We start from the raw sequence: 26,648 nt of genomic DNA, 5'->3' as shown, positions 1-26,648 counted from the left end.
TGACACTGGTTACAAATATTACATCTCTAATGCCTATGCTGATGTTGAATAGCAGGAAGCATCAAGAATCGATCTTAGATTGTGCTACAAACATGACGCTACCAAGAATGTATCGGAGCGGATGCAGCTCGGAAGCGAAGAAAGACCAACAGGAGTTTCTTTTTAAGAAGGAAATTTCGGACAGAGAATCATGGAAACCAAAACGTTTGAATGTCTCGGAGTTCATTCATAAGGCTCTGTGGATTGATGGAAGGAGTTTAAAATCCGAGATTCCAATCGGATCGCAATTTAAGGTAGAAAAATTGCACACCCCTCATAAACATGGTAACCACTAAAAGATAAAAGGTTATGTGTGCGGGAAATATGTAAATAATATAGCTGTGGCTCACTGATGTACATAACTGTTTGTTCTTTTGTCAACTTTTTAACTGTAATCGTTACGTTTCCCCAAGCGTGAGGCTGACTCTTCTGAAGGCAGAACGTGAAAGAAAAGGAAAGTGAAATCGTTAAACACACAGAAATGCCGACCAACCGTGGCTGCATGTTTAATGAAGGATAACGATTAGTATCTTTCAAAATGTGAAAGGATTTGCTCAGAGGACAGCGAACCACCTGTTTGGTTCCTTTTTGCGTCTGCAAACAAGGAGCTTAGTTACCAAAGAGCTCCATGTGTGTGTTCACAAAGTTGTGTAGCTCGTACAATATGCAATTTGGCAAATTCCGGTATTTTTTATTTTTCATTAAGTCAGTTTAGAGCAGAGGTTCTCAACCTTTTTCCAGTGATGTACCCCCTGTGAACATGTTTTTAATTCAAGTACCCCCTAATCAGAGCAAAGCATTTTTGGTTGAAAAAAAGAGATAAAGTAAAATACAGCACTATGTCATCAGTTTCTGATTTATTAAATTGTATAAACAGTGCAAAATATTGCTCATTTGTAGTGGTCTTCCTTGAACTATTTGGAAAAAAAGATCTAAAAATAACTAATAAAACTTGTTGGAAAAAAAAAAAGGATTCAATTATAAATAAAGATTTCTACACATGAAGTAATCATCAACTTAAAGTGCCTTCTTTGGAGATTGCATTAGAGAGCCATCTGGACTCATGAACTTAATTCTAAACATTTCTTCACAAAAAAAGAAATCTTTACCATCAATATTTGTGGAACATGTCCACAAAAAATCTAGCTATCAACACTGAATATTGCATTGTTGTATTTTTTTCACAGTTTATGAACTTCCATTCATATTTTGTTGAAGTATTATTCAATAAATATATTTATAAAGTATTTTTGAACTGCTGCTATTTTTAGAATATTTAAAAAAAAAATCTCACGTACCCCTTGGCATACCCTTAAGTACCCCCAGGGGTACACGTAACCCCACTTGAACCACTGGTTTAGAGTTATTTCAGTGACCATTGCAGGTTCTCACTTAGTAGTAGAATAGGGTAGTAGAATAGGAGCTAAAAATGTGACTATAACGGTTTTACAACAAGTTTCAGTTTTTATATTGCAGGAAAAATGGTTACATGTCTGGCCTTGGGGGTTAATAATTACATCTCATTTAAATAATAAAAACATGACCTCTTGAGGCTGAACTAAGTCAACAACATGTTAATGCCCTCTGATAGAAGCGAATCAAAGGTTGGCTTTCTGTAAACAACAACCAATTGTCAGCCCTTAGTTATTGTCTGTGTGTTGTGTGTAGCAAACACAATGCAAACAAGTATTTGTGTGAGCCACGTGATGAACAACATAAATATACCAAAGTAGGGTATCTCAGACACTCCCTCCATTTATGACCGTGCAAAGTCTGAGTCATTCACACACACACATGCACGCACACAAACACACGCCCACATGCACGCATGTATGCACACACACACCTCCATTACAAAATGTATACCCAACAGTTGAATGTATCAATGGAATGTTTAATCTTATACTGCCTCAGCAGAACTCCAGAGTTCCAACTGTCTGTATGCACCTAGGACCTCCTGAGCTCAGTGAACATCAATAAAATAACTAATCAATTGATCTTTTTCCTATTTCTTTCGATCTCTACAGCACGTGACTCAAAAATGATGGGTGGTTATCGTGCGTGACATATGGGTTATCGTCCTTGTTTAAGGAACTCAAAGCGCTTTGACACTATTTCCACATTCACCCATTTACACACACATTAACACACTGATGGCGGGAGCTGCCATGCAAGGCGCTAACCAGGACTCATCAGGAGCAAGGGTGAAGTGTCTTGCTCAAGGACACAACGGACGTGACTAGGATGGTAGTGTCACATGTTGAAGGTGACGAACCCCAAGATGCAGAGATGGTGGCAGGCATTGAGTAAGGAAACATGATCTAATTAAACACTAAAACAAGAACAAACCAAAAGGGTACAAAAAAAAGGCGCGCACAAGGCAGATAACAAACTTGGCTAAGAACTGTGACACGACGGGACTATGGCATGAACAGAACGAACAGAAGTACATAGGCACAGCTACAACGATAAGTCATAATAGTGGTGACATCGACACGGCAATAATCCAGCACTGACTGGAGGAGAAAGCAGGTCTAAATAGTGGCTGGCTGATTGACACCAGGTGTGGCCAGGTGCCAATCAGCCACAGCTGAGGGGACACATCACTAAGGGAGACAAACAGGAAACAGAACCAAAATAGGAGTACTGACAGGAACTAAAGACAGGAAACAAAGACAAATGCAGAGGAAAAACTAAGACATAGACCAAACTGTCAGGTACAAACCTGACAGGTGGGGCATGAACCAGGAACCCTCAGTTTGCTGGCACAGCCACTCTCCCAACTGCGCCACGACATGGGTTGTTAGTGCAAAACTTTGGTTAAGCCTGCGTCAAAGGATTAACTCTAACTAATTCATGTTTTGCTTTGTTTTGGGTTTTCTGGCATTTGTGAGGGACAAGAAGAAAATTGTTAAGTAAACTTTTATATCTTAGAAAACACACAGACTTTCCTATGTTTTTTCTAATTATACTGTGTTTAACGTATTTTAATGAGTGTGCACACCTTTGTCTTAACAGTTAAGACTAAGTGTTTTCATGTTTTAATATCAACAGTGGTTCACTTCTTTTGCACCTGCGTGGTCGGTTAGTTTGTAGAAGGCAACAGTTTGAACCTGTAATGGAATAGTTTAATGCTTAACAATGACCTATAATGATTTTCCACTTTTCTGACTTACACAATGTTCGATACTCCAAATACCAAAGCGTCCAATCATAAAGGTCATGTATTTGAGCGTGAGCTCGCAGTTACAGTTTTGGAAGCCTCTGGCCGCAATATTTTTTAAAGGGGCCCTTTTAAGCAAAACCAACTTTAAATACCTAGTGGTACATTCTGTTATGTATTTAGGATCTGCATAAATTCTAAAAAATTTAAATCAAACTGAGGAGGTATTGCGGAGATATTTATAAAACAATCTTACCTTCCTTCATACTGCCGGGAAAGAATTGTTTGGAATGTAATCATTTAGTAATGTTTATATATTTTTATATATGGTTGGGATTTACCCAAAGTGCTTTTTCGCGCGTCCGCCATTGTAATTTGACGATTGTGGGGCAGACTAGCTCATACATTCATATGCATCCTCAGCTGTCGCCATTTCTAATACAAATCAGCCTATAGAGGGCTTAAGATTTTCCGGATTTCCCACAATGCATTTTCAGTGGCCATATTAGTAAGCTTCATTTGTAAACACGCTCATTGTTGCTCATAATGCCGACGACGTGTGTGATTGTCAACTTCCATAATCGAGGTTGAAGAAATATTACTAACTTTTATCAAATTCCTAAGCGTATTTATGGACAGACGGAAGCCGCAGACAAGAAGGGTGAGCATGGATTGCTGCAATCATATATGACGGGCTATGACGACTTTCTGTTTGTTCGGATCATTTCCATCCATCCATTTTCTACCGCTTATTCCCTTTTTGGGGTCGCGGGGGGCGCTGGCGCCTTGTTCGGATCATTTCATGTTAGGTAATTAAGAACATTTTCTAAGTAAAAATTAATCTAAAATAAATAACAACCCCACTTTGCATCAACTTGATATGCTTGGTCGAATAACTTTGACAGTAATTGTATTGATTATGAATGCTGTATTCACTTTTCTCATCGTGACTCTTGCCCCCACATACAGTAAAACGAAAATGACGCAACATGACAACAGCATTCTCCCAATCACTGTGTGCTGAGATGACCTTAGATTGGTTAGTCATGATTATCCAGAGTTTCAAACTTGGGTCCGATCATTTCGGAGGGTGCACGGTTCGAGACTTGACGACAAAATATCCACTGGGTTTACAGATAAACGCAAACGTCACAAACCCATCCACAAACAAACCGTTCATAGCTTTCTAGGCTCTTATTTGGAAAGTTTTCAAAAGTGTAACATGGGCTGAGTATGAAATATCAGGAAAGATGTCATGGCCTCTGCTCCACTGAGACTTGTCGATGGAGTTAGAATCCTCACATCCAATTACGGCTGTATATTCCTTATAACGACATAGGGACTTCTTATCACATGACACAGTATTTGTCCATTGTATCACAGCCCGTGCAATGTTATTTTCCAAGGAATAGTTTGTAAATATTACGTGTAACACTATCGTGAATGATGACGATTGCCTCTCAATATGGCTGCCGGCAATGCATTGTGGGATTCTTAGCCAAAAATCCAATGCCTTCTATAGTTCAAATTTGAAAAAAGTCAGAAAGTGGCTTGAAAACGGTGTGTACAACATAACATATGCAAAATTTCGCTCAAACAACCACCTATACATGTTATGTAGACCACAAAGAAGTGTTTTAAATGTAGAAAAATAATCATACTATGACAGTTTTTGCAGTGGATACAGTGTGGCCCTACTTTGGAACCTCAATTTACGAACTTAAATTGTTCTTGAAAATGGTTCGCAATCTGAAAAGTTTGTATGGTAAGAAACAATGTAAACATGAATCATTGGTTCTAACCTTGACAATAGACTTTATTTTATTTTTAAAAAGCGCACTTTGAATACATTGTATTGTGTGTGTATATATATATATATATATATATATATATATATATATATATATATATATATATATATATATACACAAAAGTCTCTTTGCTTTTGGTACGCTCCAAAACGTTACCAACCATGTTGCTACAATAAAAAACAAACAAAGCAAAATCCTTTTTATCTTGTGACGGTGAATATTTGTGGCATTTTTTTTAATAGTCTGAGAGTTTCAGAGTTGTGAAAGGCGGTCCTTCATCGACTTGTGTCCCGGGTGTGCCTTCTCCTCAGCTGTATTAGACGTCCACTTAGGGATCTTCTTTTTTTTTCTTTTTTAAAAAGGCAGGTAGAGTTTAAAGCTGTAGAAACCCCCTTCGCCGACAAAATTCTCGAGGTGCTTGATAAATTGGAAGGCTTTTTGCAAATGATAGGTTCGGAAATGCTTACCTGACAGCAAAACAACACAAGTTTTTCAACCTGGTCTTGCTCATTCTCTCTGTACTTGTGAATATATTTTATTTCCATATTTGTGAGCCAATCCGTGGGCTATTGGCACCCCTGCCACTGTCTACTCTTCGCAAATATGTAAACAGGATGTGGCATAGGCGCTCCGCCTCTTCATAGTGGCTGTGTTCGCATGTACAGGAAGGATGAATAAATACATGAATGAAGCATTCGTACGGTGAGCCATATATTTCACACAGAGGCATAATTGGCTAAATCTAAAGGTTCGTAGACTGAAAGGTTTGCAAATAGAAGCGTTCATAAATTGAGGTTACACTATTCTTATTTGGGAAATTCAAATATCGGCTAGAACCCCCTGAAAGGACGAGATCACGGGTCAAAGCGGCCGAAATTAGTTCCCTCTTTCGGGTGACTTGGCTCTCCCTTAGAGATAGGGTGGTCCGGGAATCTGGTCAAACTGCCCCCCGGACGCTTCCCTGGGGAGGTGTTTTGGGCACGTCCGACTTGCATCAGACCACGGGGAAGGCCATGGACACGGTAGAGAGACCATGTCTCCGGATTGGTCTGGGAACGCTTCGGGGTCCTTTGGTAAGAGCTAGACGAAGTAGTAGAAAGTCTGGGGTTCTATGCTTAGGCTGCTGCCCCCGCGACTCGACTTCGGATAAGCGGAAGAAGATAGATGGGTGAATGGACCATTACTTGCGATTTCAAAACAAGTAATCCATCAATTTGTACGTTAAAAATGTAATAATTAAATGCATAGGCAATTGTGTAATATCACTCAGTGTCAGCTGATTTTTCTTTAAAAAGTAAGCGATCGCCATTGCCTATTAATGCATTTTAGTGCTGAACCTTTCTGGTAAATATTCTATTTATTCTTAGTCCTGCGGCTCACAAGCTAGCAGCTAATTATGTGTGTCCATACACAGTGTGGAGCCGCTTGTCTGGATGAAAGCACAATACAGCAGAAAGTAAGCTGCTATTCACAGGAAATGAATAAGTAGATAAATAAGAGTCTAGAAAGATAAATAAATAAATGGGTTGTACTTGTATAGCGCTTTTCTACCTTCAGGGTACTCAAAGCGCTTTGACACTACTTCCACATTTACCCATTCACACACACATTCCCACACTGATGGAGGGAGCTGCCATGCAAGGCGCCAACCAGCACCCATCAGGAGCAAGGGTGAAGTGTCTTGCTCAGGACACAACGGACGTGACGAGGTTGGTACTAGGTGGGATTTGAACCAGGGACCCTCGGGTTGCGCACGGCCACTCTTCCACTGCGCCACGCAGAGGATAATAAAAGCGATCCATAAATTGATGGTGTCGACACCAAGGGTGCTATCAGTTTATAAACGATACTAGAGTGATTAAATCGATGTTATTTTCTTTAAAAAGTTATAATCATTTAGTTAAAATAGTTAAATCATTAGTTTAATATAAATATAAATGTTTTTAACTGTCAATAGCACTCCCCCGAAATAAATTAGAACATTTACAATTAATACAAGTGATCGGTATCGTTACTGGTCGATCTCAGTATTGGAATCAGCACCATACATCTCTGATCGGAAAATCCCTAGCAATCATATATTTATATTTTTATATATTTATTGTTATAAGTGGCCCTAAAAAACAAATGTGACACCCCTGATACAAAAACAAAAATGTGTCTTAAATGTGGAATAAAATTACAGGCCTCATTTAACTTCTTTGACACTTGATTGACAGTTAAGAGTTTTAAGATATCCTACAAAACATTTCCCGTATTTTAAAAGGAGGTTTTTATGATGGCAACGGCTTGACCTTGTAGGAAAATAAAAAGCTTAGAAATAGTGCAAACTTTGCTCAACTTAGTGGGGGTTGGACGACATGAATGTCAAAGGTCATAAAAATGTGAAAGGCACATTAAGCAACAAGCCGCGATGACCACTCTGAGACATTTTATAACCTCTCTAAAAAAAGATGTCTATAATTGATCTGAAGTTCCCCAAATTTAAAATAGCTGTTACATCAGTGCTGACGATATAAGCTCTTCTTTTTTTTTCTTTCTCACCAACGCCCGATGAAACCTTCCGACAAGTGTAAACGATTGATCTATTTTTGATCTATTCTTTTCAAAGCATTATAATTAGTATAATTAGTGATTAAAAACAAACATTTTTGCAGTGATCGTTTTTCCTTTTGTAAGCTTCCCTTAACTTCTTATTGATGTCATCCGCCAATTTATATAACCTTCTCAGAAAGGTCGTGTCCTTTTTGTCCAATTGTCATGTTTTGGCAGTTCGGCGTGGGAGTTTCGACAAATTCCGTTTACATGAACTGGCTGGACCAGCAAGTCTTAATGATACATTTCAGCAAATTGAATAATTGTTCTGTTGAGTAACATCCAACATTCGCGAAACCAACAAAGGAAGATATAAACTATTAGATGTTCCCTCCTTATCGACAAGCTTCTCAAAAGGCAAAAATGCTTCATTAAAACTACACATTTCACAAATAAGCCATGTAGTTAGAGGAAAACTTACAAATATTGCAGATCATATGTGCCTCAAAACTTCAAAATGATGAATTTTACCTTCCAACTTGAGAATGAGTACAAACATACATTAAAAAAGAAACAAAGAATGGTTACACTGGAAGAAAATTAGATAAACCCAGTTGAAAATCTTTGGGGATGGCCTGAAAGAGGGACTTTGCACATTAATGCTCTCACAATCTGACAGATTTGGGGCACACCTTCACCAAATATTGCCAAGTCAAGATGCTATTTTCTAATCAAAAAGACCTAATGATGCCATCAATGCGAATGTAAAAAATAGTGTGCCCATTGTAGCGAGACGCTTTTTTAAATATTATTTTGTTTTTCTAAAATAAGAATATCAAATAGTTGTATTTTTATAATACACAAGGGCTATAAAAGGCTCCAGTATGGTCTATTTTTGTATTTAGCTGAATAACTGCATTTTGGTAGAACACATATTCTAATAACAATAATATTGATTAATTTAATAACTAAACAAACAAATCATATTATTACAGATATGAATACAATTCAAAATGACACACACACACACTCTGTATATGTATAAGTCGGACGGCGGGGCTTGGATGGTAAAGCGGCCGTGCCAGCAACTTGAGGGTTCCAGGTTCGATCCCAGCTTCTGCCGTCCTAGCCACTTCCGTTGCATCCTTGGGCAAGGCACTTCACCCTTGCTCCTGATGGGTTGTGGTTAGGGCTTTACATGGCAGCTCACGCCATCAGTGTGTGAATGGGTGAATATGCAAATAGTGTCCAAGCGCTTTGAGTACCGTGAAGGTAGAAAAGCGCTAAACAAGTTTAACCCCTTTACCATATATATATACATATATATATATATATATATATATATATATATATATATATATATGTGTATATTTTAAGTAACTTTTTATCTTAAAACCATGTGTGTTGTCATTTTTCCATTAGAAAAACAAAATACACTTTTATACACTATAAATTGTTTTTTAATATATATTTGGCAAACTTTTCAAAAATTAATGATAATACTAAATATCACTTTTCCACCACTTGTGGCAGTAATGACAATATCAAACAAACAGTAGAAAGTTATAGCTAAAGTCATAGAGAACTTTCTTAAGCGCAAAAATATGACTAAAGTGGTGAAGCTGTATTTACGTTCATACTTTATGTCCTCGACATATTCATTTATTTTACTTATTTTAGCACAACATAATTGTATGTAAATGTATTTTATATTTGTTATAAAGTTCCTTCTTATGAAGTATATTAAATTAGTACTTATTTTTCTAATCAGCCTGACCAAAGCCTTAGGTTTGTGTGTTAAATAAGGATAGCAAAGCACATTATTGTCTTTGCAATTGAAAAAGTTTAAGAAGTAGACATGGTAGACATAACAGGAACGCTGATGGGTCGCCACTAGTTGGCGCCCTGTAAAAGGTTATTTTAAACCAGGGGTGTCAAACGTACGGCCGAGGGCCGGATAAGGCCCGTGAACAGGTTTTATCCGGCCCTCGGCCGGAGTTTGCTAAATATAAAAATTAACCTGAAATTTTTGAAGGAAAGAAACAGCTGTTCTTAATGTGTCCACTGGATGTCCAAATAGCAATTCTTTGTATCTTTGTAGGTGATTCTACATAAGTACAAAATAAACTACATGATGTTAGTACATCAATTGAGGAAAATGATCAAACTACAATTTGATTTTGATATAATTTTTTGGGTGATAGATTGAAAATTAACACCAATGAGTTGACTGATGAACATTATCACATAATTTATTCAGAAAATAAAATTAATGACAAATAAAGATAGAATACTATTAACCACAACAGGTAATTGTAAAAAAAAAAAAAAAAAAAATATATATATATATATATATATATATATGTATATATATGATTTGTACAATTGCAGAATGTGCTTGTTCTATTTTTAAACAAAGAAAACAATCTGAAGTGGTCTTTATTTTTAAGTTATCGTGCCGTGATTTTACCAGTTCGGCCGACTGTGGCGTATATCTTTCTCCATGTGGCCCCCCGATTTAAAATGAGTTTGATACCCCAGTTACAAACTATTATTTTAAACCCGCAAAAAAGTTGGGGTCTGTCATTAGTTTATTAGTTTTCAGCCCTTGCCTATCATTTGTGGTTATATTTAAAGGGCTTTATAAATAACGTTGTTATGATGTGGAAATCCGAAAGTGTGTTTATTATCATTTTAATAGGGTTGTTTTTTATCTTCTCATCTCTAAAAAATCCCAAATATATATTTTAAAGGGCAAAAATGTTGCTAATTCTTAGATTTCAACATGTGTTTATGTTTACTCAAAGTATGTGGATTCTGATTCTTAATCCTAATTTCCTTCTAGTTTTGATTATAGGATAACAAGGACTATTCCCAGTAAAAAAAAAGCATTTAAGAAACATGTAAAGTCACTTTTTAGACTTAACAGTTAATATTTCATGTTATCAGTTTGAGAACTTTTTTTTTTCTCTTTCCCTTTCTTTTATTGTTATTGGATTTGCGTATGTTCTGTAACTGTGTTTGTGTATTGTTATTTTATTTTGTTATTTTGAGAATTTTCTTTTTCGTTTTATTTTATTCTTCACGGTGGAAGAGGGGTTAGTGCGTCTGCCTCACAACACAAAGGTCCTGAGTAGTCAGGGTTCAATCCCGGGCTCCGGATCTTTCTGTGTGGAGTTTGCATGTCCTCCCCGTGAATGCATGGGTTCCCTCCGGGTACTCCGGCTTCCTCCCACTTCCAAAGACATGCACCTGGGGATAGGTTGATTGGCAACACTAAATTGGCCCTAGTGTGTGAATGTGAGTGTGAATGTTGTCTGTCTATCTGTGTTGGCCCTGCGATGAGGTGGCGACTTGTCCAGGGTGTACACCGCCTTCCGCCGGATTGTAGCTGAGATAAGCACCCCGCGACCCCAAAGGGAATAAGCGGTAGAAAATGGACAGATGGATGGATATAATCAGAACTATACCCAGTAAAAAAAAAAGCATGTAAGAAACATGTAAATTCACTTTTTGGACTTAAGAGTTAATATTTCATGTTATCAGTTTGAGAACTTTTTTTTCTCTTTCCCTTAATTGTAACTCGATTTGGGTACGTTCTGTAACAGCATCTGTGTATTGTTATTTTATTTTGTTATTTTGAGGATTTTATTTTTTGTTTTATTTTATTGTAACTGAATCTGCGTATGTTCCGTAACTATATCTGTGAACTGTTATTTTATTTTGAGAATTATTTTTTCCTTTCTTTCTTTTATTTGTAATTGGATTTGTGTATGTTGTGTATCTGTGTTATTATTTTACTTTGAAGTATTAAAAAAGACCCCGGCTAATGGGGATCCTCAATAAACAATAAACAATACTTCGCAACATTTCGGAATTAACATTGACACCTCTCTGTAAAAGACTGGATATGCACTATGATGTGCTTCACTACTAATCTTAAATCATAAATATGTTGTTGTACTTATTTTTATTAGACATTATGGTTAAAACAAAACAAAAAAAATTGCCATTTAAGGCTGGAGCTAGTCAGCAAAATATCAGCCACAATTCAAGCATCCTGTGTCCAAAATATGATGAGTCATGTGTAACACAGTGCCACAAAGTTGTGAAATACCCACGCATGACTCAGCAATTTGTAGCATTTAATTACATGAATCCAAAATGACGAGAAATAAATGAAATAAATGAAGACTTACCTGAAAAACTATGCCCAGTTTGATAGTTGTAATCTGTGCCTGGTGTTTGCATGTCAAAGTCCCATTCAAAGTGTGGACCAACACCTGCCCGCCTGACACTTTAACCGCACCCCCAAAGCCATCCATCACCACCCCCTGTCCCGGTGGAACTGGCGTCGCCCTGTGCCAAGTGAGTAGCCAGCGGGTCAAGTCCGACCAAAGTACCGCCGCTGGAGCTCGGTAGTGTGAAGTTTATCCAAGGCGGGGGGCGCGACTGACCTGAAGCCGGCTTTTCGCGCCGCCTCGCCGGGGAAGCTCATTCGGCAGGAGCCGCTGTACGCCGGTGTCGTCTCCACCACCGGAGCTCGGCTTCCACAACGCCGGAAAGTGTCGCAGCTGCGGCGGCCTCCGGCCTGCCTCTCTCCCCTCCCTCTTCCTTCTTCCGCGGCTGCCGAGGGATCCCGAGGACACACTCGGAGGCGTTCAACCGCCATTAATAAATCACCTTACCGTAACATTACACAATGTCTTTCAAATAACAATAAATACATGGCTTATTACACCGTGAAACATGTCACGAGTCATTAATTTATTATCATTTAAAAAAAATCAATTTACTCTTTTAATGGTGCCTGTTTTACGATGCAAATCAACGCCATTTTGTAACGCAAGCTAGCGGCTAACTCGCTAGCTAACTAGATGACTCAACAAATATTTCAATAAAATATATAATCACAGGTAAAACATAATTTAAAAAATAAATAGTTTTTTGTTTGACATACATAAAAAAATATTTTTACAGGTTGTTAGTTGGTCACTTGATGGATGTGGTTAGCCAACCAACCTATGTTTTAATCATAGGCTTAATCAATAATTATATCCAGCCTATTTATAGTTTACAAGCGTGTAAAATGATATAAAACCATGTCTTAATCCCAAAAATTATTATTTATTTTTTTCTTCTTTCTCTTGGTTGGCCAAATAGTGTAGCCGGTTTCCATGAAATAGTCTGATCCATTTGGTCAGTTAAACAAGGGGTTCTTATAAACTCGAGCTAGGGGCCCCACTTTTCCACTGCACAAATATTAGCAGTGAATTAGTATATTCCCCTATATTTTTTTAATCATAGGCTTATTCAATAATTATATTCGACCTATTAAAAGTTTACAACAGTGTACAATGATATGAAACCATGTGTTAATCCCAAAGATTATTATTTATTTTGTCTTCTTTCTTTGGCTAACCACATCCATTGTGGTTAGCCAACTAGTGTAGCCGGTTTCCATGAAATAGTCTGATCCATTTTGTCAGTTAAACCCGGGGTTCGTAACCTCGATCTCGGGGCCCAACCTGTCCACTGAAAGAATCTTAGCAGTGAATTGGTAATTTACCCTTGGTTTTAATCATAGGCTCATTCAATAATTATATCCAACCTATTCACAATGTCACGAGGGAGGTGCGGGACATTGAGTCCGAGTGGACCATGTTCCGAACCTCTATTGTCGAGGCGGCTGATTGGAGCTGTGGCCGCAAGGTTGTTGGTGCCTGTCGTGGCGGTAATCCCAGAACCCGTTGGTGGACACCAGCAGTGAGGGATGCCGTCAAGCTGAAGAAGGAGTCCTATCGGGTTCTTTTGGCTCATAGGACTCCGGAGGCAGTGGACGGGTACCGACGGGCCAAGCGGTGTGCAGCTTTAGCGGTCGCGGAGGCAAAAACTCGGACATGGGAAGAGTTCGGGGAAGCCATGGAAAACGACTTCCGGACGGCTTCGAAGCGATTCTGGACCACCATACGGCGCCTCAGGAAGGGGAAGCAGTGCACTATCAACACCGTGTATGGTGCGGATGGTGTTCTGCTGACTTCGACTGCGGATGTTGTGGATCGGTGGAGGGAATACTTCGAAGACCTCCTCAATCTGTAGTGGACTCTCCTATTTCTGGGGCTGAGGTCGCTGAGGTAGTTAAAAAGCTCCTCGGCGGCAAGGCCCCGGGGGTGGATGAGATCCGCCCGGAGTTCCTTAAGGCTCTGGATGCTGTGGGGCTGTCTTGGTTGACAAGACTCTGCAGCATCGCGAGGACATTGGGGGCGGTACCTCTGGTTTGGCAGACCGGGGTGGTGGTCCCTCTCTTTAAGAAGGGGGACCGGAGGGTGTGTTCCAACTATCGTGGGATCACACTCCTCAGCCTTCCCGGTAAGGTTTATTCAAGTGTACTGGAGAGGAGGCTTCGCCGGATAGTCGAACCTCGGATTCAGGAGGAACAGTGTGGTTTTCGTCCTGGTCGTGGAACTGTGGACCAGCTCTATACTCTCGGCAGGGTTCTTGAGGGTGCATGGGAGTTTGCCCAACCAGTCTACATGTGCTTTGTGGACTTGGAGAAGGCATTCGACCGTGTCCCTCGGGAAGTCCTGTGGGGAGTTCTCAGAGAGTATGGGGTATCGGACTGTCTTATTGTGGCAGTCCGCTCTCTGTATGATCAGTGTCAGAGCTTGGTCCGCATTGCTGGCAGTAAGTCGGACACGTTTCCAGTGAGGGTTGGACTCCGCCAAGGCTGTCCTTTGTCACCGATTCTGTTCATAACTTTTATGGACAGAATTTCTAGGCGCAGCCAAGCCGTTGAGGGGTTCCGGTTTGGTGGCCACGGGATTAGGTCTCTGCTTTTTGCAGATGATGTAGTCCTGATGGCTTCATCTGGCCGGGATCTTCAGCTCTCACTGGATCGGTTCGCAGCCGAGTGTGAAGCGACCGGAATGAGAATCAGCACCTCCAAGTCCGAGTCCATGGTTCTCGCCCGGAAAAGGGTGGAGTGCCATCTCCGGGTTGGGGAGGAGACCCTGCCCCAAGTGGAGGAGTTCAAATACCTAGGAGTCTTGTTCACGAGTGGGGGAAGAGTGGATCGTGAGATCGACAGGCGGATCGGTGCGGCGTCTTCAGTAATGCGGATGTTGTATCGATCCGTTGTGGTGAAGAAGGAGCTGAGCCGGAAGGCAAAGCTCTCAATTTACCGGTCGATCTACGTTCCCATCCTCACCTATGGTCATGAGCTTTGGGTCATGACCGAAAGGATAAGATCACGGGTACAAGCGGCCGAAATGAGTTTCCTCCGCCGGGTGGCGGGGCTCTCCCTTAGAGATAGGGTGAGAAGCTCTGCCATCCGGGAGGAGCTCAACGTAAAGCCGCTGCTCCTCCACATCGAGAGGAGCCAGATGAAGTGGTTCGGGCATCTGGTCAGGATGCCACCCGAACGCCTCCCTAGGGATGTGTTTAGGGCACGTCCAGCTGGTAGGAGGCCACGGGGAAGACCCAGGACACGTTGGGAAGACTATGTCTCCCGACTGGCCTGGGAACGCCTCGGGATCCCCCGGGAAGAGCTAGACGAAGTGGCTGGAGATAGGGAAGTCTGGGCTTCCCTGCTTAGGCTGCTGCCCCCGCGACCCGACCTCGGATAAGCGGAAGATGATGGATGGATGGATGGATGGATTCACAATTACAACAGTGTAAAATTTTATGAAATCATGTGTTAATCCCAAAGATTATTTATTTTTTCGTCTTTCTCTCTCTAGGAAAGGGCGGTTGCAAGTCTTGTGGTTTCTGTATTGTAACATGTGTATATGTGCTTCCAATGGCTATCAAGTTTTTTTTCCCTGGCCCCAAACTGAGCCCCACCCCATAAGAGCCTAATTTGGGATTGCCTTTTTTTTAACACCCCCCTCCCATCCACCTTTTCCCACCTTTTACAGTGTGCCGCCTGGTGGCGACCCATCAGCGTTCCTGTTCTGTCTACCTTGACTACACCTTCGAACAGGTCTGTGCTGAAAATTTAATTTTGCTGTACTTATTAAGTGCAAAGTCAATAAAGTGATATCCTATATTTATTTAACACACAAACCTAAGGCCTAGGTCAGGCTGATTAGAAAAATGAGTACTAACTAAATATACTGCAAAAGAAGGGACTCATAAATAACTAATACAATATAAATGCACATTCAATGATGTTGTCCTATAATAAATAAACAAAATTAAAAAGGATGGTATTTCCTATCAAGGACATAAAGTATGCACGTTAATACAGCTTCACCAATTTAGTCATAATTTTTGCGCTTAAGAAACTTTTCTATTACTTTTTCTGTTTGTTCGATATTGTCATTACAAGTGGTGGAAAAGTATATTACAACTGCGGTCCATGTGGAACATAGCCGAGAAACAGAATTTTTTCCTAGGGAATGCTCCCGGCCCAACAACGACCCTAAGGTTAAGAAACACTGAGTTAAACCATGTTTATAAATGTATTATACTATAGTTATGAAACCAATACAATATGCATGTGTTATACATAGAACAATATAAAACATCTTGAATGTCAGTTTTGTACGACTGGGGTCGACATGTCTTCTAACATTAATTAAGCCTTTTAGCCACAAAAGGCCACTGAGGCGCACTTTGGATACCACAGCTCTGCTGTAATGGTTAGCTGTAATTAAAGCACACAATTATTTACCTTAAGCGGTGTTGCCAACTTTTAATCAAGGAAAGTATAGCTATTGGCTGTCCTAAAAACCCGCGAGAAGTCGGGAGATTATGTAAACTACCTCATTTGCATAATCAATTATGCTGTAGGAGCGTAATAACATTGTGGAAGAGAAAAAAAGTGAGTTTTAAAATGCTATTATGGATTTTTTTTTTTAATCTATTTTTTTTGCGTTGTTAAATGTTAGAGAGTCAAATTTTATCAAAATCTGAAGGGTTGTGATGTTCACGGACGAATCAAATATACTGACTGGCTCATTAACATGAACCGATTGGGAGTGTGAAGTGAATTATATTTATATAGCGCTTTTCTCTAGTGACTCAAAGCGCTTTACATAGTGACACCCAATATCTAAGTTACATTTAAACCAGTGTGGGTGGCACTGGGAGCAGGTGGGTAAAGTGTCTTGCCCAAGGACACAACGGCAGTGACTAGGATGGCGGAAGCGGGAATCGAACCTGCAACCCTCAAGTTGCTGGCACGGCCGCTCTACCAACCGAGCTATGCCGCGGGACACGGCAGGGATTTATTTATTTAGTGTGACAGAAAAAATAAATTTACATTTACACCTCACTCTATAAACAAAGGTTGAAACAGTGAATGCTTTGCGCATTTTATTTACAGTCTGGATGCAGAGGAGTGTTGCGCTTCTCTGTGCTCTGACTGCAGCTGGGACTGCTGCGTGAGGCTATTATCAACCTGACCGGCTGCATGAGTTGGGGCTTACGGAAGCACCCGCCGCTTGTTGAGGACATTAAGTGTGTTTATCTCTCTCAAAAACATCCCAAAAAGTTGCCACAACTACCGCTAACTGCTTTTGGTAAAAAAAAAAAATTCACTATGAGGAGATGGAAAGTCACCGGATTTAGCGAGAAAGGCGCAAGGTTGGCAGTACGGACCTTGAGATACTTGAGACAATGAACAGCATCAGGCACAGTGAAGATGACTCATTTCATTTGTATATATATATAAAAAAAATAATTTCAGAACAAAAGTGGAATGTTATCGACGACTATTTGCCTTGGACGAAAAGGCTGCACCATTAATGGCCTGGCAACCCACTTTTTGAGAATCACTACTGTAAAAACGCTTAACCATAACCATTAAATACTCGTAAACTTAGGTTTTTCCTAAACTGAGACATTACTTGTATATCCTAGAGGTTGCCCTCTAGTGGGTGCTTCAGACCACCACACACTGCCAGGAGAGCCAGGAAACACTTGTTTTGTTTTCATAGAATAGTGCAAAGTCTTTTGCTTTCCAGCAAACTATCTTTCTCTCCTGCGTCCGCTCAGCAGCACCTCCAACGCCAACTACGCGTCTCATTACGGCTGCTGCTAATAAAAGCAAGAGGTGATTGGAAAACAAGGTCCGCCTGGGCCATCCACGGACCTGTCGCTGTCTTTGAGGCCGGTCCTGGCAACACCCCATTACGCGGCTGGCCCGCAGGCCACGCCCCTCTCCACACACACACACACACACACACACACATATATATATATATATATATGTATATATATATATATATATATATATATATATATATATATATATGTATATACATCCATCCATCCATCCATTTTCTACCGCTTATTCCCTTCTGGGGTCGCGGGGGGCGCTGGCATGTATGTACAGTACAAGCCAAAAGTTTGGACACACCCTCTCATTCAATGCGTTTTCGTTATTTTCTTGACTATTTACATTGTAGATTGCTATGAATGAATACATGTGGAGTTATGTACTTAACAAAAAAAGGTGAAATAACTGAAAACATGTTTTATATTCTGTGTCTTCAAAATAGCCATCCTTTGCTCTGATTATATAGCCACCCTTTGCACACTCTTGGATGAGCTTCAAGAGGTAGTCACCTGAAATGGTTTTCACTTCACAGGTGTGCCTTATCAGGGTTGATTAGTGGAATTTATTGCTTTATCAATGGGATGGGGACCATCAGTTGTGTTGTGAATGAGAAGGTGTCTAAAATTTTGACCTGTATGGTATACATACATACATACATACATATATGTATGTATGTATGTATGTATGTATACCATACATATATATATACCTAAATATGTATATATATACATATATATATATATATATATATATACATACATATAATATATATTTAAATGTACATACATACATATATACCTATATATGTATATGTATGTATATACATACATATATACCTGCGATGAGGTGGCGTCTTGTCCAGGGTGTACACCGCCTTCCGCCCGATTGTAGCTGAGATAGGCACCAGCCCCCCCCCCCCTCCCCCCGACCCCAAAGGGAATAAGCGGTAGAAAAATGGATGAATGGATACATATATACATACATATAATATATATATATATATATATATATATATATATATGTCTACATATATATATATACATACATATATACATATATATTTATATATATTCATATACACATATATATATATATATATATATATATATATATATATATATATATATATATATATATATATATATATATATATATATATATATATATATATATATATATACACACACACACACACTTATATATACAGACATGTATATATATATATACTTTTTGAAATTCAGAAGAGTCAAAAGTGAATGCCCCAACTTCCGGTTAAGCTGCTGCTCCCTACTGTTTTGGAGAGGAACATCCTCCTGGGACCCGGAAGTGCATTCCGTCAGGAACTCACACCACAGCCCCTGTTTCCAATACAAAACACTGGACAAGAGTTAAACTTGTTGTGCTGTGGACAAGACATTCTGCAGCTTTGCAGCGGTATGTGATTTGCTGAGGTTTGTCTTACCGAAGTATTTTGTAATAGGCACAAGTGGTATAAACACATATAAAAACTACCAGCATTTTCTTTGACTCCCATCATTCCAGGTGAAAAATCTGGGTGGCTAGTTTTGTACCACTAATAAAATAATAAAACATTGCTTTTTATCATTTTAAGAATACAGCCAGAGTTTGCCCAGTTACTGATGCATGATTTTATTACAAGTCGTATAGATTATTTTCACTTCTTGCACCTTTACAACTACTCCAAAATTCAGCGCATTGTGTACTGGTGAAGACCAGAAGGCGGGCTCACATTACACCAGTTTTAAAATCTCTGAATTGGCTCCCGGTTAGTTTCAGGATCAAATTGAAGGTTCTTCTTGAGGTTTGGAAATGGGTTTTTTTTTATGGTATTAAGCCTTCTTATCTTTAGATTTACTTTTACCCTACGTACATTCGCAGACCCGGAGAGCCTACGGCACTTATCTCCTAATTATTCCAAAAGTCAGGACACAACGTCACAAGATGGCATCTTTCCACTATTATGGCCCCCCCATCTATGGAACAGCTTCGGAGAAAATTCATGTTTTTAAGAGCAGTCTTAAGACCCAAGTTTTTGATTTAGCTTTTACCTAATACTAATTAATTTTATTGAAGTAATTCTTAGCTTACTTCTGAACTTATTCGTTATGCAATATTTTACAAATCCCGTTTCCATATGAGTTGGGAAATTGTGTTGGATGTAAATATAAAAGGAATACAATGATCATATATTTGCCCATCACTGACTAGTCTGACATGTAATTTTCACCCAAGACGAGGTCATTTTCAAAGCAGCATTGTACTTTTTTTTACTTTTGATTTTTTTTTTCAAATCAGAAACAATGCCTTGGTTTTTCCTTTTTTTAAGACAAATGTTTTAGATACAGCATATAAAGATGATGAACTCATGAATAAGATGAGTCCACGAAGACAGATTGACTTATATAACCTTTCCAAAAAAGCTTGGTCATGAGGATGTTGGAGGTCGGTCCCTTGTCAATGCTTCTCTGGCTCCATTTGGCCGGGAAGAGCACCAAAACAAACTAACTTTGAGCCAGTGGTGTATTTAACGCCTACATGCACGCCCCTCTGAACTCAGTTCACACACAGTCCCTTCAATCTGGGCTGGGAGCAAAACCTGTCTTAAGTGTCCATCCATCCATCCATCCGTTTTTGACCGTTTGTCCCTTTTGGGGTTGCTGGAGCCAATCTCAGCTGCATTCAGGCAGAAGGCAGTGTACACCCTGGACAAGTCACCACCTCATCGCAAGGCCATCACAGATAGACACACAACATTGAATATAATAAGCTAGATTTTCTTTCCATAAAATAACCCTAAAAAAACATATATATATATATACATATATATATATATATCCATCCATCCATTTTCTACTGCTTATTCCCTTTGGGGTCACGGGGGGCGCTGGTGCCTATCTCAGCTACAATCGGGCGGGAGGCGGCGTACACCCTGGACAAGTTGCGACCTCATCGCAAGGCCAACACAGATCAACATTGAATATAAGTAGTTAGATTTTTTTCCATAAAATAACCCCCCCCCCAAAAGAAAAAATATATATATTGACATAGATATATATATTTATTTACATATATATATATATATATATATATTTACATATATATATATATATATATTTACATATATATATATATATATATATATACATATATATACATATATATTTACATATATATATATATATATACATATATATACATATACATATATATATATATATATATATATACATATATATATATATATATACATATATATATACATATATATATATATATATATATATATACATATATATATATATATATATATATATATATATATATATATATATATATATATATATATTTACTGGCCCTGCGATGAGGTGGCGACTAGTCCAGGGTGTACCCCGCCTTCCGCCCGATTGTAGCTGAGATAGGCGCCAGCGCCCCCCGCGACCCCAAAAAGGGAATAAGCGGTAGGAAATGGATGGATGGATATATATTTACTGTCTTACTGTAGTTCGGTATTTGCACATGCATATACTGCCCTCTGCTGTCTAAATAGTGCAAGTACAACACTACAAGTCAACGTTGACCAATATTCAAGGCTCTAAATGTTAATCATTACCACTTTGGTTTCGGTGTATCCATTAAAATAATATTGACGTCTCAAAAAAAAAAACCCGTTTAATCTTATATATATTTTTAAATAAAGTCTAGTCTATTACCAACACCGTTTTGACCCGCATACCCATCCGTACGCAGGTACTTTCGGGATTGCGTCGCATAATTACATGCACGACAGTACTTTGCAGAGGTGGGACCAAGTCATTGTTTTGCAAGTCACAAGTAAGTCTCAAGTCTTTGCCCTCAAGTCTCGAGTCAAGTCCTGAGTCACGACAGGCAAGTCTCAAGTCAAGTCCATGTCAGAACTGAAAAGTCTCAAGTCAAGTCCCAAGTCCTGCATTTTGAGTTTCGAGTCATTTCAAGTCCTTTTAACCACCGACTAATATATTTACACGGATTGTGTATGCTTTTAAAACGCTGTATGTATTTATTATAAAAGAAAATAGTGCTGACATTGCACTTCATAATAGCACTATTAACCAGTTGTTTTAAACATGAAACTCATTCCTTTAAAGAATAAACACATTTGAAAAAACAAGTGCAACTGTAATTATTTGCACAAAAGTGTTATCATTGTATTTCGATGGCATATTGCATTGGAACTAATTCCACAGCAGTTTCCATCCTGTTTTTACCTTATCTCATTGATCTCATCTCATACTGTATGTGTTTTAAAGTGTGCGTACACATGAAAACCATAAATACATGAATATAACAATGAACAGAGTTGTACTTTTTAGATGTCAGGGCCCTATGGAATCTGTACACATATTCTTAATATAGTATACATTTTAACTGACCTTTATTTGACTATGTTTGTCTTTCTGTAGGTGGCTAAAATACGCGGTGCTGCTGACCGCCGTCTAACGTTACGTTACTGTGTGTGATACATTCACGAACGTAACATTATGTGTAGGTACCTCATGCAGCCCTGCTTAAAAAAAATCACTCAACAATAAGTATGAATAAGGTAGCGAGCTGCAGTGGACGCAACAGATTGTAGTGTTTGCAATGACTTATAACCATAGACATATTATAAGTAGACCCAGCATTGGCTGCTGTGACGCGAGCAATTTGGCCGCCATCTTGAAGTGGTGATGAGGAGCTGGCAAGCAGCCTAAACTGACAGTTGAGAGGTAGAAAACAAAGATGCCGGGCTGGAGTTCAGCGTTTTCCTGCTCAAATGAGCGGACTGTTGAAAATAGGAATCTGGGGATTACTTTTCACAAGTAAGATTTAACATTAACATACTATTGGTGGTATTTTGTGAAAAGAATATTATCACAGAGTTGTGAACGAGCAAATATCTTCAATATTTGGATGTGAAAATCACAAAGAAATCTTCTGGACGAGGATGACCCCTTTACTGGTATTTGGTTTACAAACTTTCAGCCACACCTAAAACAAAATTCACCAGCAACCACTGATTATGATGCATTCATCATTTTAGGCAAAACATAAGACAAATTTCTCTTAACAGTATAATTGTAACCAGGAATAAGTCTTCAAGTACAATATTCAAATACTAACATTGTTGGGTAAAACATACTTTGGTTTTATTCTGAATCCAGTGAAACAGATTGGTGGCTTTAGCTGACATAAAGACTTTCAGGCTTTTATATATGTTTAGGTATTTGTCAGACACTTTTATCCAAAGCAACATACATGAAAAATACATATAAAACAATCACTGTAAACATGATTGTTTAGGGGAAGAATGTCCTACAAAATATCAATACAAAGTGTCAAGACAGAATAAACTCTCAGCTGTTGCAGCAACAGAGATAAAGTCTATTGGTCCGTAAGATATATAGATATCTAATATATTCATACATTGTTTATGTAGGATATACACATGTGTATATAACCTAATCATATTGTTTCTTCAACTTAAAAATAGCTGACCGTTTTTTTCCCCCTTCTCTGGGATTATTATTCCCAGTTTTGATCTTGGACTTCTGGTCACTTATAGCATATAAGAATATTATATTACTGTTAAGCAAACTATGAACACGCCAAAACATGTGTCCTTTATCGTAGTTAAACGTATGACGAAAAAGCGCGTGAAAATCAGTGGTATTCAGTGAGGTAACTTTTTAAATACACCAATGGTGCAACTGGACACATCCTCAGTGATGTAACCTAGGATCACAGGGGGTTTCGGGTCTTTCAACAATCAGACCCCCTCCCCTAGGCGACCCAGCCGGGGTTGATCAGGCCCCAGCCTGTGTCCACGTAGCGCTACTGCCCTACATGCCACGCCTCTCCCCTCCTGATCCACAGCCACCTTGATGCCACTTCTGCTGCATCTGTGACTAACTTCATGGCCCTTTGCTGGCTGGCCCCTGTGATGCCAAGCATTCTGTAGGCCCTGCAGAGAGATTTGCCCACAAACCCTCGACACCCCACTTCAACCGGCCGGCACATCGCTCGCCACCCATTGCTCCGACACTCCTCCACAAGCTGAGAGTACTTTGCACTCTTCCTCTCATTGGCCTCCTCCATACGGTCCTCCCAAGGCACTGTGAGCTCCAAGAGGATTACCTGCTTGGAGGCCACTGAGGTGAGCACAATATCTGGCCTTAGTGTTGTTTTAGCAACCACGTCAGGGAACTTCAACTGCTTTCCCAGATCAACTGACAGCTCCCAGTCGCGTGCTGTTGCCAACAGGCCAGACGAGGTGTTCCGGGCAGCCGGTGTTGACTTCTCCCCAGCTCTGATGAAAGCAGTACTCTTCACTGGGCGGAGGCTCTTGCTGTGACTGACTCCCCTGCAGATGGCATCAGCTATGGCCTTCAGGACCTGGTCATGTCGCCAGCGGTACCGCCCTTCACCCAGGGCTTTTGGACAACAGCTCAGGATGTGCTCCAAGGTTCCTCTCCTCTGGCAGAGGGGGCACCCTGGTGTCTCCACCTTTCCCCAGGTGAAGAGGTTGGATGGACTTGGCAGCACATCGTAGACCGCCTGGATCAAGAACTTTATTCGATGGGGTTCGGCTTTCCAGAGCTCGGTCCATGTGACCTTACGCTCTGATACTTGTTCCCATCTCGTCCAGGCGCCCTGTTGCCGCATTCCCGCCATCTGGCAGGCTCGCCTTTCCTCAACTCCTGCTCGCACTTCCTCGAGGATCAGTGACCTCTTCTCTTTCCCCTGCGCCTTATCATAGCGAGGTGTTCTTCTGCTACCTAAGCCAGATCTCCCCTGCGCCACTGTTCCCACCAAAACCTTTTGCCGTAGCCTTGCCTCTGCAACATCCACAGCCTCGACAGCTCTCCACTTCCGCCCCGTCCTGACTTCAATCCCAGCCTGTGCAACCTTTGGGTCACTGGACTCCCGATACTGTAGGAGCTCCCTGGACCGTGTCACCATGAACTCCTCGCTCAGGCTGCTGATGGGGAGCTTCAGTTTGTTGTTATGCCCGTATAGAGCAATGCTGCTCAGGCTTCGCGGCAGTCCTAGCCACCTGCGCAGGAACCTACTGACCCTCATCTCAAAGCCTTCCACCGTTGAAATGGGGACTTCGTACACCATGAGGGGCCAGAGGATCCGAGGGAGAATCCCGTGCTGGTAAATCCAGGCCTTGAACTTGCCAGGAAGGCCAGACTTATCCACCACGGTCAGCCAGGTCTCCAGGTCTTGGTTGGTCGATCTTGTGGAGGCTGCGTCTCTCAGGCTGCAATTAAACACCTTTCCCAAGCTCTTCACAGGTTCCTCGGTGAGTGATGGTATTTTGGTGGTGCCAAGTGAGAAGCAGAACTTGCCAGTAACCTTTCCTTTCTTTAGCACTAGGACCCTCGACTTGGCCGGCTTGAAGTTCATGCGAGCCCAGGAAATCACCTCCTGAAGGCCATTCAAGATCCACCTGCAACCTGGGACGGATGCAGTGGTCACTGTCAGGTCGTCCATGAAGGCTCGGATGGGTGGCTGCCGGACTCCAGACCTGGAGAGGGGACCTCTGCACTGAACTTCCGCAGACTTCACCAGCATGTTCATGGCGAGCGCAAAGAGGATGACTGAGATCGTACAGCCAGTGATGATCCCCTTTTCAAGCCTGTGCCAGTCGGAGGTTGTTTTTCCGGAGGAGACTCTTAGATGGAAGTTGGCATAGTAGTCCAGAATGAGGTCTCTGAACTTCTTTGGAATGTGATGCCGATTCAGTGCCTCTTCGACCAGCTTGTGGGGTATGGATCCATAGGCATTTTCGAGGTCCAGCCACAGAACAGCCAGGTCCCCCTTATTCTCCCTGGCTTCCCTGATGAGCTGAGTGACCACGCCTGTGTGCTCCAGACATCCAGATACCTCTGGGATCCCTCCTTTCTGGACCGATGTATCAATGTAGGAGTTCTTCAGGAGGTAGTCTGTCAGTCGCCTGGCCATGAGGCTGAAGAAGATCTTCCCTTCAACACTCAGCAACGAGATGGTTCGGAACTGATTGATGTTCTTAGACTTCTCCTCCTTTGGGATCCACACACCCTCTGCCTGTCTCCACTGGTCTGCTACCTTGCCCCTCCTCCAGATCACCTTCAAGATTCTCCAGAGTCTGTGGAGTAGTCTTGGACAGTTCTTATAGACCTTATAAGGTACTCCACTGGGCCCTGGAGCTGAGCTCGTCCTTGCCCTGCGGACCACCTCCTGGATTTCCTTCCAGCCGGGCTCTTTCCCATCGAAGTCAAGCGTTGGTGTTGGTGGATTGATCAAGGACCTGCAGGGGCCTAGGTCTTGTTCTCTGCATCCATCGCTGTAAATTTGCTTGAGGTGGTGGTCGACCTCAGCTTTGGAGCAGGCCAGTCTACCGCTTCGCTTCTGTCCTAGCAGCTGTTTTGTGACTCCAAAGGGATTCGCCAGAAAGGCAGCTCTCCTCCTGGACCTTTTCCTTCCTCCTCCTCCTATGCGCTGACAGTTCATTGCTCCGGCCAAATGAATTGCACTGAGTGGAGTTGATCACCACTCCAAGATGGCGGCCAAGCGTCTCGTCTCGTCAGCGCCAATAGTGGTCGATGCTGCGTCTACTTATAAGATGTCTATGGTTCTAACGTTAGCAGTGAGTTTACAACCTCACTGATTTAACTACACAGCCAATAAAAGTTACGTTACTCAGTCAATAAACGTTAGCTTACATTCAAAACTTACCCTTAATTGTGCCTCTTCAAGTGTCGAAGGAAGTTGGAAGTTGTTGTGTCTCCGTCTGTAATCTTCCAACCACATGTTTTGCATACGGCAATTCTTTATTTGTAGACCAAGTCGTTGTTTTAATACCCGAACAAAACTATTTTTGGCATCATTTTTCCTCACTGGCGCTTTTGTTTAAGAGTTCTTCTTCGTTGTTTTTTCTGCAATTTGATTGGATGAATGCTGTGTGACGAAAATAACGGGGATGTAATTTGATTGGCTGTTGTTCTGACAGGTA

At 40.7% G+C, this 26,648-nt stretch overlaps 1 protein-coding gene across 3 annotated transcripts in view; it reads right to left on the bottom strand.

The window, feature by feature from the left end:
• LOC133543668 (peroxisome proliferator-activated receptor gamma-like) overlaps positions 1 to 12,161 on the bottom strand; it is a 99,525-nt gene extending 87,364 nt beyond the window's left edge. For 2 of the 3 annotated variants that reach the window (XM_061888363.1, XM_061888354.1), the window contains exon 1: positions 11,748 to 12,161. Coding sequence is in view for 1 of the 3 variants with exons in the window: in XM_061888354.1 (XP_061744338.1) it covers positions 11,748 to 11,799 (52 nt within the window). In the remaining 2 variants the exon portion in view is untranslated. The remainder of the gene's footprint in view (positions 1 to 11,747) is intronic. The other variant, XM_061888379.1, reaches the window with a different exon arrangement.
• Between the last annotated feature and the right edge of the window lie 14,487 nt (positions 12,162 to 26,648).

The sequence above is a fragment of the Nerophis ophidion genome, linkage group LG02, assembly GCF_033978795.1.
Source record: "Nerophis ophidion isolate RoL-2023_Sa linkage group LG02, RoL_Noph_v1.0, whole genome shotgun sequence".
Taxonomy (NCBI): Eukaryota; Metazoa; Chordata; class Actinopteri; order Syngnathiformes; family Syngnathidae; genus Nerophis; species Nerophis ophidion.
The sequence above is the reverse complement of the archived record's forward strand: the minus strand, read 5'-3'. Positions and strand labels throughout refer to the sequence as shown.